The sequence below is a fragment of the Cupressus sempervirens genome, chromosome 9 (genome assembly GCF_028749045.1).
Source record: "Cupressus sempervirens isolate cs-2001-9-10 chromosome 9, ASM2874904v1, whole genome shotgun sequence".
In the NCBI taxonomy this organism is placed as follows: Eukaryota; Viridiplantae; Streptophyta; class Pinopsida; order Cupressales; family Cupressaceae; genus Cupressus; species Cupressus sempervirens.
Window position 1 is genome coordinate 77,926,257 of NC_143126.1, and position 18,252 is coordinate 77,944,508.

At 38.3% G+C, this 18,252-nt stretch overlaps 1 protein-coding gene across 1 annotated transcript in view; it reads right to left on the reverse strand.

Annotated features, from left to right (window-relative positions):
* Positions 1-18,252, reverse strand: part of LOC149537701 (lysophospholipid acyltransferase LPEAT2-like) — a 136,358-nt gene that overhangs the window by 35,131 nt on the left and 82,975 nt on the right. Inside the window, exon 9 of the mRNA XM_089799076.1 lies at positions 5,582-5,652. Coding sequence (XP_089655202.1) covers positions 5,582-5,652 — 71 coding nt within the window. The remainder of the gene's footprint in view (positions 1-5,581; positions 5,653-18,252) is intronic.

The window sequence follows — 18,252 nt, forward strand, 5'->3', positions numbered from 1 at the left end:
TTACAAAGAGTCCCTTATATATGCAATGCCAAGATCCAAGGCAACGGATGAACAATATCCTAGCAACTTATATCTACATAAATGTATTTATCCATTTTACAGGCCAGACAAGACAATTTTCTCTACATTGGCTGGATTAAGGAGAAAAATTAAAAAATAGTATATTTTGTGATAGTTAGGGAGACGAAAATGGCATGACAAGAAGTTGATAATTTGTGTGAATACTGCAAATGAAAACAGAAAGCTTGGGTGGGATGCCTCTCTTAAATTGAAATTCACTATCTCGACTTTCACTACTAGGGTCATGACTCATAACCATAAAGATACAAGCAATCAAATTCCGTGTCTTTTAGTGAGATCTCAAAGCTCTTCGAATATTTTTTCAGATGATTATCAACATTCTTTGGTATCTCACTGGTCCTCTAATTTGCCCATTTTCAAAGAAAAATAATCTATTGCTATTATGTCCCCTTCCTAATTTGCTCTGGAAGTTGCCCTAAATCACAATTGCAACCATCTAGGTTCGGGTTTACACAATAAATGCTCTTTTTGACCATGTGATGCAAAACTTGAAATCCTGCATTCACCACATAATACCAACACATAAATGTATATATATATATATATACAACAATGCAAACATTATTCCTAATCTGATCAAGGGTTAGAGTAAAGAGAATACATCTTCATAGTCATGCAATATTTGAATTATATCTGAATTCCAATCATAGAAGATGTAGAGTAAGGGAGCAGAGGAGGGTGCCTTATAGATCCCAGTTCTCCCTCCATATGTTCTCCATTCGTCTAGGATTTACTACTAGTACCCCTATGTACGGGTTGGAAAAGTACTTGCTAAAAAGAAGATCTTTTGCTAAAAAGAGCCACCAATAGTGTCATAAGAGGAGAGCTACTTGAGAACACTGATGTATTCAGTATTAAAATTATACACAGACAAGGGACCAACAGATTTATCCATCACCATTAAAGAACCAACATAGAGTCTGACATCATCCTTAACACATTGACCCAGGTTCCATGCATTTAGGCCTGACTAAACAAAAGGGACTAGGCTGTGATGAGACATCAATTTAGTTTAATTTAAAAGTTTAGAGAGAACAAAACTCAGATGAACATGTTATGAAATAGTCTAGACTATATACTACTATAGGCATAAAATCAAAAAGATTATGGGGATGAATGGAAAAACAGAATGGTGCATACAAAATTTATTTTCAATCTAGCAATTGAATGTGTTCAAGATATGGTGTTTGGTTTGAATATTTTGTTTTCAGAATGAGCTGAATCATGAAATGCAATTGCTTTTATTTACGATTTTCTCAAAGTGTCTTTAGGTCAATTTCAGAGTTTAAGATTGCTTTCTAAGTTCACCAATCAACATAGGGTCAAATAACAGAAAAAAATGTAAAAGTTGAAAAAATTGGCATTTGGGGGCTCAAGTTTTCCTCTTGGTATGCTCCATAACAAACCTGGGTCTGCTTGGTACGACACTATTCTAATCCACCAGGAACCCAAACTATGACTTGGTCCAGATATGTACCATATCCAGATCTTATTGATTTTCTGCGCAAAGTGGTGAGATTACTTTAAAATACATAAACAGGAGTTTCATTTTTCTTTTTTGTTTATTATATTTTGTAATTTATATTTTATCTGTTTGGAAAGGACACAAACTTTCTTGGAAATAGCCTTACAAGATGGGAAGTCTCTAAGACTTGAGAAACATTTCTATTGTTGGCTGTCAGGATTGTCATTGATGTCAACCCTCTGCCTGCTTGATGTCGAGTGATTGCTGATATATGTTGGGGTGTTGACCTTTCTTGTCAACCTTTTGCTTCTTGTGATGCTGCAGTTGTGAGACTCTGAGATAAAATAGTGTTACTGATGATTGTGATGTCAGCTATCTGCAGGTAAGGTTGTGAAAATGTGGAGAGTTTTTAATGAGATGGGAAGTCTCTAAGACTCAAGAAACATCTCTATCATTGGCAGTTAGTAATGTAATTGATGTCAACCCTCTGCCTGCTTGATGCCAATATCTTACTGATATTGGTAGTAGTGTTGACCTTTCATGTTAACCTTTTTCTTGTTGTGATGCTGCAGTTGTGAGATAGTGAGAGGAGCTAGTGTTGCTGATGATTATGATGTCAGCTATATACTGGTATGGTTATGAAAATGTGAAGAGTTTGAAGGCAGAATGTGTTGCTATTCTGGGATTACTATGTCACAAAAGTCAGAAGCTTATGCTGGTGACTGATGGCTGATGATATTCTCTTTTGTGGATGTCCACCTAATTGGTGTCGATGACTACACAATGATGTGTTGCTAGTCATGATAAAGATGCTATGTTGCTCGTTATGGTAAAGATGTTGCACAACTGTGAGACATTGTTGTTATGATGCTGGTCAAAATTGCTGTTAATGCAGTACGGTTGGATGTCAACCCTCCTTTGTGTTGACAATGATATGTGTTGATGATATGAGTTCAAATTGAAAGATTGTGCAATGATGATATCATATTGACTTGGGATTAGAACCATGACATTGTTGAAATCATAGTTAAAAACATCAGCGATAAATCGTCAAAGTTGCGATATATCGCAGAAGGAAATGGAAGCCAAATTAATTGCTCCAAAACTCAGCAACGAGTTTAATAAAAAATTCTCTCTGAAATTTTTAGAACAAATCGCCATATCACATGATTTAATCTCTCAAAAATCATTGAATAAAGTCAACTCAAACACGAAATAGATGTTTTCTGCATTAGGGTTTCCAGTTTAGTAATAATAATTTCTCATGGGACTAAATGAGTTTCCAGTTTATTAATAATTGCTGGCGGGACTAAATTTTCCCAATGACAATCCGTCACAGGGCCTACATTTTTCTTCAGCCGGAAACTACAATCTGAGACAAGGACGACCCATTGGCAAGAGTTGAGAAATTTTAAAAATAGAACACCTCACAATGTTCATTCATAAATTAGTTGAATACAATTATATATAATTTTGGATTATATATCATTGATGCTTTTCAAAGTAAATACATTTTACATACAATTAATGTATATGTTGATACATTGTATATGGCCGAGGAAGTTAATTAGAATAATTAAAACTATTGATGTATATTACTTTAATTAAAATATAAAGGGGAAGAAGGTAACTAAAATATTCTCAAAAAGCATCAATAATAGATATACATTATTTACATATATATTAATTTTAAAATACATTAACAATATATATATATATATATATTGCCAAAATAAATCAATAATATAAATTGCCCATATATATTTACATATAATTGATGTATATGTCAGTACTTTTATTGTTTTACATATGATTTATGATTATAAAATTTATATGCTAATTTATGTAAATACATTCTAAATGTTCGATAAAAGTGCCGATTTATCACCAATTTTTTCGCTGAGTTTTTGCCGATTCTGAGTTTTCCAAAAAATTTAGGCCAGCCGAGTTATTGCCGAGTCTGAGTTTTTCAACTATGGTTGAAATGAGGATCAGAAGCATGACATTCGTAGGGTTGGTTGTTCAATGCTAAAAATTGTATCTTTCATGTTGCTCCTAATGAGAAATTACTGCTACAAAGGTGTTTTGATCATTGAAAAATGTGTTTGTTGAGAAGTGCTCTGGTAGCTGCATAAAAGAATGCTCAATATTCCTTCACAATGATGATATCGCCTTGTGGTTTGGAACATAGATTGTATGTTCCGTGGATGTTGCACACCTATATTTTTAAGTTCTTGGCGTTGCCACTGATATCTCTCATGTATGCTGTGTGTCGCCAGTTTGGGTGTTTGTTGGGACTTAACAAAAAAATACTTCACATTTATATTTCTTGTGTTGCAGCTTGGAGTTATAATGGTTGTGCAGTGTCTCAGTTCAATTTTCTGGTAGAGAGCTGTACCACAAGTATGTTTTTGATGATAGGCTTCATATTTGAATTTTCTTGACCTTCTAGTTATGAAGAACACTGATGCATTGGTTATGGCAGCTTGAATCGTTAAGCAAACATGAAATATTTTCTTGAAAATGATGTTGGAAGTTTCAGGAACATCTCTATGTGATCCGCACTGTAATGATTGAGTTTGATGGTGGTGCATAGAGTTTGGAGTTTGTTTTCAAGGTTATCTGTGGCTATGTGGCTAACACAGTTTGTTCTCTTGATTATGTCATGTTCATGATTGAATTAGATGATGTATTGAGCTGGTTTTAGATCCCACCTTGTCATGTGGGGATATACATAAAATGGTTTAAGTTGAAGAAATGTTTTGGGCCAAATAATCGTTGCTACACATTACCTGTTCCAGATTTTGAAAGATGTGAACCAAGCATGTGTGATTTTGAGTTTTAGGTCCTCTTTATCTCTTGGATAGTACTGCTTTTCACCACAGTTATCTTGTGGTGGCCAACTTGTTGGGATTATCACTCATCCCTAGTTCTAGCCGACCTAATTGATGCTATTTGGTTATTCAAATAATAAAAATAGAAGATCAAATCTATTTCAAATGGAGTGATAGGCAAAGATGTGAATCTAAGGTACCAGATATGTGTGGTGAGAGTATTGTTGTAGAATTTCAAACAGTTGCTTGGGGCAATGACTGAAGAGAAGCTACAGTCAAGGGAGAATGCTGGACACAATATGCTGAAGATTTATTCATTATAGTTCATTTCATCTATGTTGTGTTTCAACAACGAGTCTCCTCCATAGATCCCTTTTGTATCTTGCCGTGGAGAAATAATCTTCAGTTTCACAAATCCTTGGTATCTTGCCCTAAGGCAGTGAGTTTTGGATGCAAGTCCAGCAATGAGCCTCTTGTAATACTTTTCATATACTGTAAGATATTCTAACCATGGGTTTCCCCTCATTGGGTTTTCCACTGATTAAAGTTACATGTTTTGGAATTAAAATAAACGTTTAAGTTTGTTAAAGATAGATTCGCCTCCACCCCACCCTTCAATATCCAGGTGTGTCCAACATTGACCATCTCATGTCTCCAAGATGTATTCCACATACTAGAAGATGCATCTCCCATTTCCCATCATATTGAAAAGTTAAAACCCCATTCAACATAGATTTAATAACAAGGTCCCTTACTCGTCTGAGAAACACAGATTGTACAAGTAACAATATTATAAAAACTGCTATATTAAAAACCCTAATAACATATCTTTTGTCACAAGCACTGTTATTCTATTTTGACAAAAACATAGTCCAAAAGAATTTACCAAAAAAATATTAGTGCCGTCAAAAACAAGCCAAGCATCAGAACAGTTCATGATGCATGACAAACATGTCATGTACTAAATTTTGCAACATCTTCATTCTTTTTTGGAGAATGATAGTTTTCTGCTGACCAGGCAAGAAAGTTTTCCCAATCAACAACAGAATAATACAACATTCATGAGGCAAAGTAAAAATGATAGAAAATGTGAAATCCAACGCTGTATAATAAAGAGTTAATCCAAGATATCTAAAGTCAAACAATAAATACCATCACTAGTTCTGAAATAGTCACCGTGCAGTCTTTTAATTAGCATTACCTAGAATCTGGACTCATTGCAGCAAATTTCTCAAGAAAACCAACTGCATCCTCTATGCTTAGTTTGAACAACTGCAAACAGAAAAGATGCATATGATTGGAATTCAATAAACATTGGTGTTAAACAGCACAAATTTGTGTTCTGTGGAAATTATAAGAGATACTATTCCCTGATTATTATTATTTCAAAACTGATGTATTTATTGAAAATAATAGACAAAGACAGGTTCTCCACTCTTTTTTCCACATGTTTTGAATATTGGGATTTAAAAGTTGATCAACCCAATCAATTCACAAACAAACTGGCACATATAGGTAGGTGGTTGCAGTCTAATTCTAAAAGATCTTTACTGATTCCGAGTTTCGGAGTATCAAATTTAATAGCAGTGCTGAATGTCCAAAAATAGATAAAAGATCTAGCATTTGAGATAATGCTGACAGCTATATGTTAAGAACAAAATTAGTCCTGTCAGTTCTTATCCCATAGGCAATAATTAAATACCAATTTCACTTTTGTATGCAAGCGATAAGAGACATCATCAATTTGTAATAAAATATCAATCCATAAATTCTCCTTGTAGTCCTAAATTTATTTGAAATATCTTTATAGAAATTAATCATTCTAATTTCTTATTAATTAAAAGATTATTTCGAACATTTAAGTCAGCACTAAGTGCATGGAGTACATGTTTGCAGAATTTCAATGGCATGCATACTTTAATAGTTGCAATTGCAGCTACCAGAATATTGACACTCTTCTAATGTTCCTTGTTGTCAACTTCTCTATACAATTCCCTATTAATTCCTTGTCATATTCTATTTTCTCTGGCTATTGATACAAGCCATTGTGGGAGACATTATGGGTAAAAATAGAAAGCATAAATCATCAGGAAATTTCAGTCCAGAAATACGGACATACTGAATATGAGAAACATAATAAAATTGATAAATAGTATGGTACAAAGTCCCTTGATAGTTGATGCCAAATCTGCTCCTTGCCACCTTTTTTTGGTCATTTATATTTTTTTCTCTAATGATGTCAAATTTGAAATATCTTAAATCAATTTGTTCCTTAAAACATTATCATTTACAAACAGCAAGGAAAACATTACTTTTCTTAGAAGGGTTACTGTCGCAACTTACATTCCATCAGAAAGTGAGGGTTGCCGTTTTTGGATCTTAACTTCGTAAATATCCTTTCACTGGTTGTTCTTGGTTTCTCTGAGTCTAGAATAAAGCCCTTTTGGTCATACTTGTACTTGGTGGCCTTTCTTTACCCTCTCAATCTATTATTTCCTCTATTTTATCCTGGACATGAACTGTCCTAAAATCTAGGCTTATTTACCATATCCTGTCTAGAAATAGGATTAAGTAGTTTACGTCTTTTAGATAATTTACTGATTTAATCACGACCTGATGTGAATTTACATTGCATTTAATTGCATCATTTAGCCATACATACAACATGATACACTTGTTTGGTCACATGCATGGAACATATTTCCATATAAAGGGGACAGTTTGAGAATGAAAGGAATCTGATAAGATTAATGAAAGGAATCATCAAAAGATAAGCACAGTTATCTGAATTTTTATTTTGTATTGGTTAGAGGATTTCTAACCAAGCTAGATCAAATGTTGGGATTCAAATTTTAAGCCTTGAATTCAAAGATATCGTAGTGTTTTTAAGGAAATTCCTTTATAATCATCAATTTAGATTTGACCTATTATCAATTTGGATTTCCTTTATAGGTAAGCTTTCTTTTTCATTCACAAATGCACAAATTATTATGATAATAGATAAACGTATATTATTGGTTAATGGTAATCTATTTGTAATCTATTGTAAATATTAGAATGTTTCTAATAACTACAATTAATTGTAGTTATCTGTTAGCTTTTTCAGTTTTCTTTTAGCTAGAATAGAATGTTTCTATTCTTTACGATCATTTCCTAAGAAAACATCACTTTATTCTTTGATCACGGCTCCTCTGCCATGGCATCTCTGACAAACATTCTGCTCAAGAACAACTCAAAATTCAATGGTTGAAATTATGGCGCACTTGGAAGCAGCGGATCATAACAATTTTTTAATATCAAAATACCGATCAAATTATTTTGGGTGTTACAAAGCGTTTGACTACCCTTGGTACTGATTAGGATGCATGGGATCTGAATATTAAAGAGTCGGTGATGCTTCTCAAATTATCCATAGCTGAAGATAAGCTCTCTTAGATTCCATCCGGCAAGACAACTACCGTGATATGGGCACATCTCAAGGGTCTTCATGAGACTTCTAACAAAAGTAGAGGTTTCTTCTTAAAGAGCACTCTATTTTCTATTATCATGGATGAGCGAACCTCGCTCCAGGCTCACCTGAATAGGATTCAAGAAATCTGTGATCAATTGCTTGCCATCAAACGTAAGATGGAGGAAGAGGACATTGTGGTTATCACTCTTCGAAGCTTACCAAAGTCCTAGGAGCATTTTATCGAGACTCTCAACATCACATCTTCTGGTGTTGATCTAAAAGTTCACTGATCTCCGCACACTTCTGCTTCAACAAGATCGGTGGAAACAATAGTTCCATAGTAGCTCTAGCTCCACCTCTACAGAGCAAGCCTTTGCTGCTAACTCCTTTCAAAAGGATAAAGGCAAGTTTCCATAGTCGTCTCAACATAAGTCTTCTACTCCAGCTTCAGACTACTCCCAGAAGAACATTCAATGCAACTATTGCCACAAGTTTGGGCACATGACGGTTGAACGTCGAAAACGCTTAGCTACACAATCTAAGCAATCAAGTTCACAGCCCAAAGCGAACAATGCAAAGCACACTGAGCAGACGAAAATTGCCTTTTACATCTTCATGGCTAAAATACCTACAAATAATGTGAAGTCATCAGCCTGGTACATTGATTTAGGTGCCTCTCGTCATTTCACTCACCGTAGAGACTGGTTTACCGACTACTAGCCTTATTCAGATTATGTTATTTTTGGTTGAGAAGAGGACATTGTTGTTGGCAAAGGCAACATTCAAATTTAGTCTGTTGGGAGGAATCTCATTTTCCTCGATGTTGCACTACGTTCTAGGGATGGGACTAAATCTACTCTTAATCAGTCAGTTGCTATGACATTCTCCATAGTTGGATGTCACCTTCAGTTCACATCAGTGTACAATCACTGATTCAGCATTTCAATCTATTGTTGTAGTGGATCTTGAGGATCATGGTCTTTTTCGACTTATTGATTCTGGTGATTCTCGAGACTTAGCTATGGCTGCTCGACGGTCTTCTATTAGCACACTTTGGCATCAATGATATGGGCAATTAAATGTGCATTATCTCTCTCAGCTTGCTCGGGATGAGTTTTCAACAGTTTGGAGTTTGTGATGCATGACAGGTTGGGAAGCAACATCGCACACCTTTTACAAGTGGTGATTCATGGTGCGCTTCTCAGGTACTTCAGCTTGTTCATGCCAATATCTGCGACCCTATGGCCACTCCTTCTGTTCTTGGGTCCAGGTATTTTTTGTTATTTGTTGATGATCTCAGTAGGAAAATGTGGGTGTGTTTCCTTAAAAAGAAATCAGGTGCATTTCCTGTATTTCAGAAGTTTAAACCTTTAATTGAAAAAGTGTATGGGAAATCTATTATTACTCTTAGATTAGACAATGGGACTTATGTTGTAATGATTTCTCTAGCTTCTTGGATACTCATGGCATCAAACATTAGTTAACCACGCCACAACAAAACAATGTAGTTGAACGATGGAACAAAACAATCACTGAGATGGCTCGATCCATACTCAAACACAAACATGTTCCGAAGAAGTTCTGGGCAGAAGCAGTCAACACTTTAGTTTATCTTTTAAACTGGTTACCCACAGTGGTGGTCAAAGGTAAAACTCCAGAAGAGACTTGGTCAGGTTGCAAGCCTAGAATCAATCACTTGAAGGTTTTTGGCTCCCTTGCTTTTGTTTGGATCCCCAATGCGTCACACACCAAGTTGGATGCCAAGAGTCAGAAACTCATGCTTGTTGGATACAGTGTCTTCACAAAGCCTACCGCTTGATTGACATTGAAACATCTCGTCTCTTGTACAGTCGTGATGTAGTCTTTGATGAGCAACGAGAACCATTCATGCTTGTTTCTCTTGTTCCTGATCCAGCAGACCAGCCTATGAAGGCTCATGGTTCCAGAGTTAGGATTCTATTAGGTCCACCTGATGGGAGGGCTCCAGTAGCTCCTGCAACTCCAATTATACCAGTGATCCCTGTACAGACACCTCCAGCTTCTCCTGCAAGATCAACTCGATTTGTAGATGCTTTACCTGAGTTTGATTCAAATTCTTTTAATGAGGAACCTGATAACCAAGCATCTCTTGATACTAATGTTCTTCGTTCTCCTCTCCGGCCTAAGAGGTGGGCTAAGACACTTGCTGATCTTCGTGTTGATGAGCTCATTGATGGCAAAATTGCTCAAAAAAAGAGCAAACCTACAGAGTCTATCAACATTCATAATGTGTTTGAACCTCAAACATATTCTGAGGTTAAAGGAATTTTAGAGTGGGAACAGGCCATGACATCTGAACACCAGAGCTTGCTAAAGAATAACACTTGGGTCCTTTCTAATCTTCCACCAGGGAAGAAACCCATTGGCTGCAAATGGATTTACAAAATCAAATATAAATCCGATGGTACTTTGGATAAGTACAAAGCTCGTTTAGTTGCGAAGGGCTTTTCTCAGCGTCAGGTCATTGATTATGAGGAGACCTTTGCTCCTACTAGAAAGATGAGCACAATTAGATTAGTCCTAGCCACAGCAGTACAGTTTGGTTGGAAGGTCCATCAAATGGACATCAAAAGTGCTTTCCTGAATGGTGATCTCCATGAAGAGGTCTACATGATGCAGCCTCCTGGTTTCAAGGTTGTTGGTGAAGACCATCAAGTTCTCAAATTGGTAAAAGCTTTCTATGGCTTGAAGTAGGCCCCTCGGGCGTGGTACATAAAAATTGATAAGTACCTCAGTGGTCAAGGCTTCAAGAGGAGTTCTTCAGAGTCAAATTTGTACATCAAGACTAGTCACAATGACATCATCCTTCTCATTATTTATGTAGATGATTTGATCATCATTGGAAGTTCGACATCTTTGATTCAAGGAATCAAATAGGATTTATGCCAATCTTTTGATATGTCTGACCTTGGGCTCATGCATTATTGCCTAGATGTTGAAGTTTGGCAATGTTCTTCTAGTATATTCATCTCTTAGTCCAAATATGTTAGGGCTTTGTTAGACAAATTTCGTATGCAGGATTGCAAGCTTGCATCTACACCCATGGAGAAAGGTCTCAAGTTATCAAGTCTGATTCTCCTCCCATTGATGATACTACATACATGCAACTAGTAGGCAGCCTCATCTACCTCTCTACTACTAGGCTTGACATCAGCTTCGCAACTAGCTACATCTCACGCTTTATGACAGCTCCTAAGGCTGATCGTTAGATGGCAGCAAACTGTGTGCTTCGCTATGCAAGGGCACTTCAAAGTATGGACTTCTTTACTCTCAAAGTTCCAATCCTAGACTCAGTGAGTTCACAAATTTAGATTGGGCAAGCTCTGTTTACGATAAAAAGTCAACTTCTGGATATGTGTTCAGTTTGGGATCCAGTGTCATCACATGGACCAGTAAGAAGTAGCAGGTAGTTTCTCTCTCCTCTACATAGGCCGAATACAAAGTGACTGTGCAAGCAAGATGCGAAGCTATTTGGCTTTGTCGAATGCTTGGGGATATGCAAATGTCACCAGCAGGACCGACTACTCTGTTTGTTGATAACGAAAGATGTTACAAGTTAGCCCAAAATCCAGTCTTCCATTAACTAACCAAGCATGTGGATGTTCACTGTCACTACATACGACAACTGGTTGAAGATGGGACAATAGATTTGCAGTATGTTCCTACCACAGATCAGACTACTGACATTCTCACCAAGCCTCTTGGTCCTGATAAGTGTGTCAAATTCAGAGGACAGCTTGGTGTTGTAGATAGATTAACCATTAAGGGAGGGTATTATGATAATAGATAAACGTCTATTATTGATTAATGGTAATCTATTTATAATCTATTGTAAATATTAGAATGTTTCTAATATTTAGCTAGCTATAGTTATTTGTTAGCATTTTTAGCTTTCTTCTAGCTAGAATAGAATGTTTCTATTATTTACGATCGTTTCCTAAGAAAACGTTGCTTTATTCTTTTGTATATATAGACCTCTCAGTCTTTGTTAATAATAAGGAAATATTTTACGAATTATTTCCTAATACAAATGACATACAAACCATCCTTGTTGGCCCTTGTAGTGGTCACTTTTAGGGTTGGGAGGGTCGAATAGACCAAATTAGGCAACAAATACATTTTTAAAATGTCGAAGAAAAAAAGTCTTCAAACCAAATTCGGCTTGGGTTTGGCTGCTAGGCAAAAAATTCTTCCAATTTGCTCCAAATTCTGCCCGGATTCCTTTGAGAGAATTTGCAGTGAATTTGTGGCTATGCAGACAAATTTGACAAGGACCAGACTAACAGAATCAAACCAGGAGGGAATCTGGTAACTTTGCATTTAATATATTCAGTCGCATCTGATGAAATCTGCCATCTGTAATATAAGCCTATTTTTTGGATTTGTCCTAGTTTTGAGTTGCAATTTTAGCCTCTTTGTTTAACTTGGGCGATTAACCTCCCAACGGACTTGATACAGGTTTTATTAATCCATTTAAAGTTATGTTGATTCCATTGGATGCCATGTTTTTTTATCTTCCATACTAACAGACTCGACACTATTGAGATTATTTAATAAGTAAAGATCATCCAAAATAAGATTAGTTTCATCCCTGATCCCCCAATAGATCTGATCCAATTTTTAATATCATTTTACTTTTGAGATTTCATCTGAAATAATATTGTTCAACTAGAGTACACTCATAGATTTCATTAATTCAATGATTTAGATAAGGTACTTTCTATCATCTGGGAGAGATTCATCTCCAACATTCTTTCTGACCTGATTGTTCTTTAGATTGAAATCATTGAGTTATTATATCTAGGTAAATTGGGATGAAGAATGCTACTGTCGTAAATTCTTTGACTCCCAATTGCCAAGTTATAGCTTGATTGGGAGAGTTAGCGCACTTGAAATGACTGACAAACTTGATCGAATGTTTCAGATCACATCCAGGAGATATACGAGTCAATAGCCTTGCTTTTCAATAGAGGGCTCTGATCTGTCTGATGTTTCGATTTTAATTCAGATACATGATCTTCGAATGACTGAACTAAATTCTTTATGATTGATTTTATGACTAATTAAAAGGTAGGTATGTGATTTCTCGCTCACTGAGAAAGGTAAAATTAGGTATGTAATTGCCAAAAATCAATATGTTTAAAAATTCATTGGGAACTATGTCTTTGATAGTTTTGAATTGCATTCAATTGCCTTTTTTAATTTCATAACAAAATTTGATAAAATCGCCTTATTCAATAGTTTTAGAAGGTATTCATTGTAGTTGTGTGCGCAAGTTCTCATCGGACATCAAGTAGCGGACAAAGGAACTACTCCTAGAGTTTCGCAAGTTTCAAACCCTACTAGCACGCAGGGGATTAAGGCAGCCGCCAGGGCTTTTACCTTGGCTGGGGTGTGTACTCCTCTTGCTGCTTCTTCAATAGCACCACCAGCGACACGACGTTCTCGCAGTCCTCCTAGACGTGCAAAGATACCAAAAGTGAAACGTCATGCTGTAAGTCCAGAGGGTTTTCCGTCTAACTTCGACCATGTTTCTACCTTCTTGCAGAATAGCTACTCCTCTCTTGAGGACAAAGATGATATGGAAGAGTTCTCATGAACTTCCTATCATGGAATGTTCGAGGTCTCATAGACCTCCCCAGAAAGTACTATGTTCGGGATGTCCATCATAGACTTGGTAATTTAGATTTTCTCTGTCAACAAGAAGTTAAAATTTCTAGTTTCATGCTTTCTTTGGCATGCCGCGTAATTTAGCAGGATGGCGTGATGTTTTCTTCCCAGCACAAAGCTGGCCGAGGTGGTGTAGTTACTCTCCTGTCACCTCGCCTTCATTCTGCTATTATTTCGCACGGTTCTGACCCCACGCATAGAATTATTTGGCTTTTGCTTTCCATTAACAATCATTCTTTTGGAGTCATTAATGTTTATGCTTCTGATGATGTTGTGGAAAGATCCCAGATGTGGGCCTGGCTGGCTGACAACTTGCCTCCAGCTACTTGGGTCATATGTGGGGACTTTAATATGGTTGAAGTGGCCTCTAACAAAGACAGCATTCTACCGTTTTGCTAGACAGCTGGGGAAAGACAAGCCTAGTATTACATGTGCAATAAATTGGGCCTTTTTGATCCCAATACCAACCGTCGCCAGGATAGTGGGGTTTGGCACACTTGGTCCAACTTTCGAGCTGGCTCTGACCGCATATTAAAACGCCTCGATCGTGCTATGAAAACTGCGCAATCTTTTTTCTCTTTTTCTGAGGATCGACATCTGCCCGTCATTCCCCTACCAAATGTGATGTTATCTAATCACTATCCCATTTATTTTGTCATTTCTTGGCAAACAGTTGTCCCGAAGGTGGCCAAGGCTCGATTCTTCCTTAACATGTCTGTGTTGATGCATGCTTCCACCATTTCGCACATCCTACGTGTTTGGAACTTGGAGCCACATCCGCATTCCCAAAGGGGTTGGATTCAATGGTGGAATGATGCCATTACCAGAACTGTCTGATTCTTGCGCATTTATGGGCGACAATTGGCTATGTTTAGAAAACGGTCATATGAAGTCAACACGCTTGCCCTCAAAAAAGCCTCTGAGGCCCTCACCCTCAATCCCTTTGATGTGGACTTACAAATTCAGCTTGCCAAGCTTTGCCATGACAAACAAATTGCCGATAATTATGCTGCTCGGGGAGCCCAAATCAAAGCCTATCCCCACTGGTTGGAGGTTGGCAACAAAGCCTCGAAGGAGTTTTTTCAGGCTCTTCGTGCCCGTCATACCAATGTTGGGATTAAAAAGATCAAATACAAGGAAATGTTGTTCTGTTTAGTCTCCCTACCATCCTGCAAGCATTTGTTCATCACTATGAGAACGTGTTTGCTTCGCAAGGAAATTCGGTTGCTCACGAGGAAGCTCTCAGAAAGTGTATTTCTGTTACTCCAAACCGCCTAGCAATTGAGCAACATGCTTTCTGTGAGCAACTTCTTTCCCTTCGAGACCTTAAAGAGTCGGTCTTTTACATGGCGGATGACAAGTCCCCTGGGTGTGATGGGTTTCCTTGTGAATTCTACAAACACCTCTAGGAGCATATAGGTCATGATCTGCACAAAGTTTATTTTGAAGCCTATCATTCTAAAAGCTTAGGAGCCATTATAAACAAAGGAAATATCAAATTCATACCTAAAGCCGGTGATCCAAAGAACATATGCAATTGGAGACCCATTACCCTTCTGAATGTGTCTTATAAGATTATTGCCAAGGCACTCTCTCTCAAAATCAGGCACATGTTGCCCTTAATTGTGCGGCCAGAGTAAACTGGCTTCATCAAGTCCAGATAGATTCTTGATAACATCATTTTTGTCTAGGAGGGAAAGGAATGGGCTCGCAAGTCCAATCAGAAGGCTATCTTTTTAAAGATATATTTTGCTAAAGCCTATGATCGCATTGAATGGCCCTTCATCTTGGCTATGCTCCAGGCTCTAGGTTTTGGCCCCAATTTCCTTCAATCCGTGGAGAGGCTCTTTGGTGATGCTAATGCTTGCACTACCATCAACAATTCACAATCAGAGGCTTTTGGACTTTTTCGTTCCATCAAGCAAGGTTGCCTGCTAGCTCCTGCGCTTTATGTCCTTGCTGTGGAAGGTTTTGGCTATTTACTTGCGCATTTTGTGTCCACAAAACTGGTTCGTGGCATTTCCTTGCCTGAATCATCCTCCCAATTAGTCAATGGACACTTTGCTAATGATTCCTTTCTTACTCTTTTAGAGGATGAAGAGAACATCAATAATGCTTTAAGTTGCCTGGACACCTTTTGTCAAGCCTCTGGTTCTGCCATTCAATGGCATAAAACGCTCTGCTTCCGTCAGTCATTTTTGCTAGCTCCACCTTGGCTTAGCCAGTTTGAGTGGAAATGGGTTACTCACAGGGAAATCTTCCGCTTTCTTGGCATTCCTTTTGCGTTCTAGGCATCGCCTGTGGAACTTTGGAAAGCTGTGCTGGCCAAGAATAGCAAAAAGCTCGACTACTAGATCACAAAGCCGCCCTCGCTGAAAAATTCCAAATTTTCTCAAAGATTTTGTCGGCCATTCGTGTATTACTCCTCCTGTTGGGCTCCATCCAAAGCTTCTTACATGAAGCTGGAAAGATTGCTCAAGGATTTTCTCTGGACCTCTAGTTCTGATCACCATGGCTTCCATAGAGTGGCCTGGGATTTTTGTTGTCTCCCAAAAGAGTCTGGTGGCCTTGGCTTGCTTTCCACTCAGAAACAAGGCCTTGCTCTTTGTGCAAAATGGATTATTAGGGCTATTTCAGGAGATGAAGCTTGGAAGATTATGGTTCGGCACTGCATTTCTTTCGGCTTTCCTGTCAACAGGCCTGTTTGGAAGGGGATTGGTTTCCAAACCCTTCTCATCATGCGTGAGCCCGTGGTCATTCAGGGCTCATTCGTCATCAAGAGCATCTGGAAAGCCTGGGAGGCTATTAAGCCCTGGCTTCGATGGGCTAGAGATGAATTCCGCAATGGCCTCTCCTTGAATCAACAGAACATTTGGTGGTCTCCCCTGTTTTCCATTCAGGGTACTCTCCTCACCAAGACTCAAGGGGCCAATGCTCTGCATTTTTTTAAACGTGGCATTAGAACTCCTAAGGACCTCTTTTCAAGGGTCACCATGAGTTTCAGGACTTGGGAAGATATGCAAGTATAGTACCGCCTCATCCATTCAAACCGGCAGACTTTTGACCTTCTGCTTTCTTCCATCTTTGTTCACTTAGTTCATAAAGTGGGGATTCAGTCTGTTCGCCCTTGGTGGCTTGATTGGAAGTGGTATCCTGCCACTCCTTTTTCTAATTACAAGCCAAGTTTGGGCTATAGATGGCTTTCGCCTCATCTTTCGATGCTGGATACGTTAAACCACAGATGGCATTTGTAATCTTCTCTTTCTCAATGGAGAAAACGCTTTGATACCATTTGGAATGCTATAACTAAACCCAAGATTGCGCATTTTGCTTGGTGCCTGGCCTTCCAAGGTCTTCCCCTGGGGCCTCGACTCAAACACATTGGGGTTCTTGATCCTAGATGCCCCTTCTGTGGACAACCAGAGTCTTTCTTGCATATTTTCTGGTTTTGTAAGCCTGCTCAGAATTATTGGCACTGGATTCATATTTTTTTAAGCCATTCAGACTTGAGTCTTTTTCTTGGCACATGATTTTACTGGGTGACTCTCCCAAATTTCCTCGGAAGTTCGCCCAGATTTGGCATACCTTCAGGCTGGAGATTCTGTTTTCTCTGTAGAAAGATAGAAATGTTATTCTTTTCACACACAGTTTTTTGGATGTTAACACTGCTATGTACACTAAGGCATGCATTTGTAATAATGTAATTATGCAGATTCAGGTGCAAGCTAACAAAGTTGCACTCGAGGTAGCTCACCTGCAGGAGCTGCTGAATCATTGGGGCAATGCTCCATGCACTATTGCTAGAGTTCCTCCTGATGCCTTAGCGGAGACCTTGACGCCTCGTGGCCGCTGTCCTCGGTGCCAATCCTTTGGCCACCACTCGCACACCCCGCGCTCCCAGGCTTCCCGCCACCGCTCTCCCAATGGTGGTGATGGCGGATGGAGGCGCCGCTCAGCTTCCCCACCCTTGCGGTGGTTCTAGTTGGTCCCGGGCTCCTCCTCCTAGTACTCATCGTGCGCATTCTGGGAAGTGGCCTCACCTGGACCTAACGATCTCTCCTCCGTGGCCAGAGGTTAAAGATGCGGAGGTTGCCACTATTACTACTGATACTGATGATGGCTAGACTGTTCCCAGCCTACCCCCCAATCCTAAAGATGATTGGGGTTTTCAAGACAAAGATGATCCACCACCCTTGGCTAGCACTACTTTGGCAGCCTAAGGTTGCCTTATATGTTTTTTTTTTTTGATGAATAGTTTTTGTTTTTGGTCGTGGCCATGTTTTTAGTCCGGCTTCGGCCGTGTGAACTCATTTACGGGGTGATCTTGTATCCCCCGGCCCTTTTTTTGTGAATTGTAATCTGAGTATATTTTATTAATAGAAAAGGACACTATTCATCAAAAAAAAAAAATTTGTGGATTTTCAGAGTATGCCATCACATGATCAATCCATAATGGTTTTTAAAGTTTGTTCTATGATAGTAAAAGGAAGCCATATGAATTGAGTCAAGTAGGTGAGTTGAATAACAAATGAAACCAGGCACTGACACACTTCCAAGGCACCCACCCACATCAAATTCTGACAAATACTCAATTGTTCAATGTAGCTATGAAGTTTATCAGTGATCTCTAATATTTCTTTAATAACTAAAAGAAAGTTGAATTATATGTATTGCCCCTGCCTATACTCGGGACTTCCAATTATATTTATTTT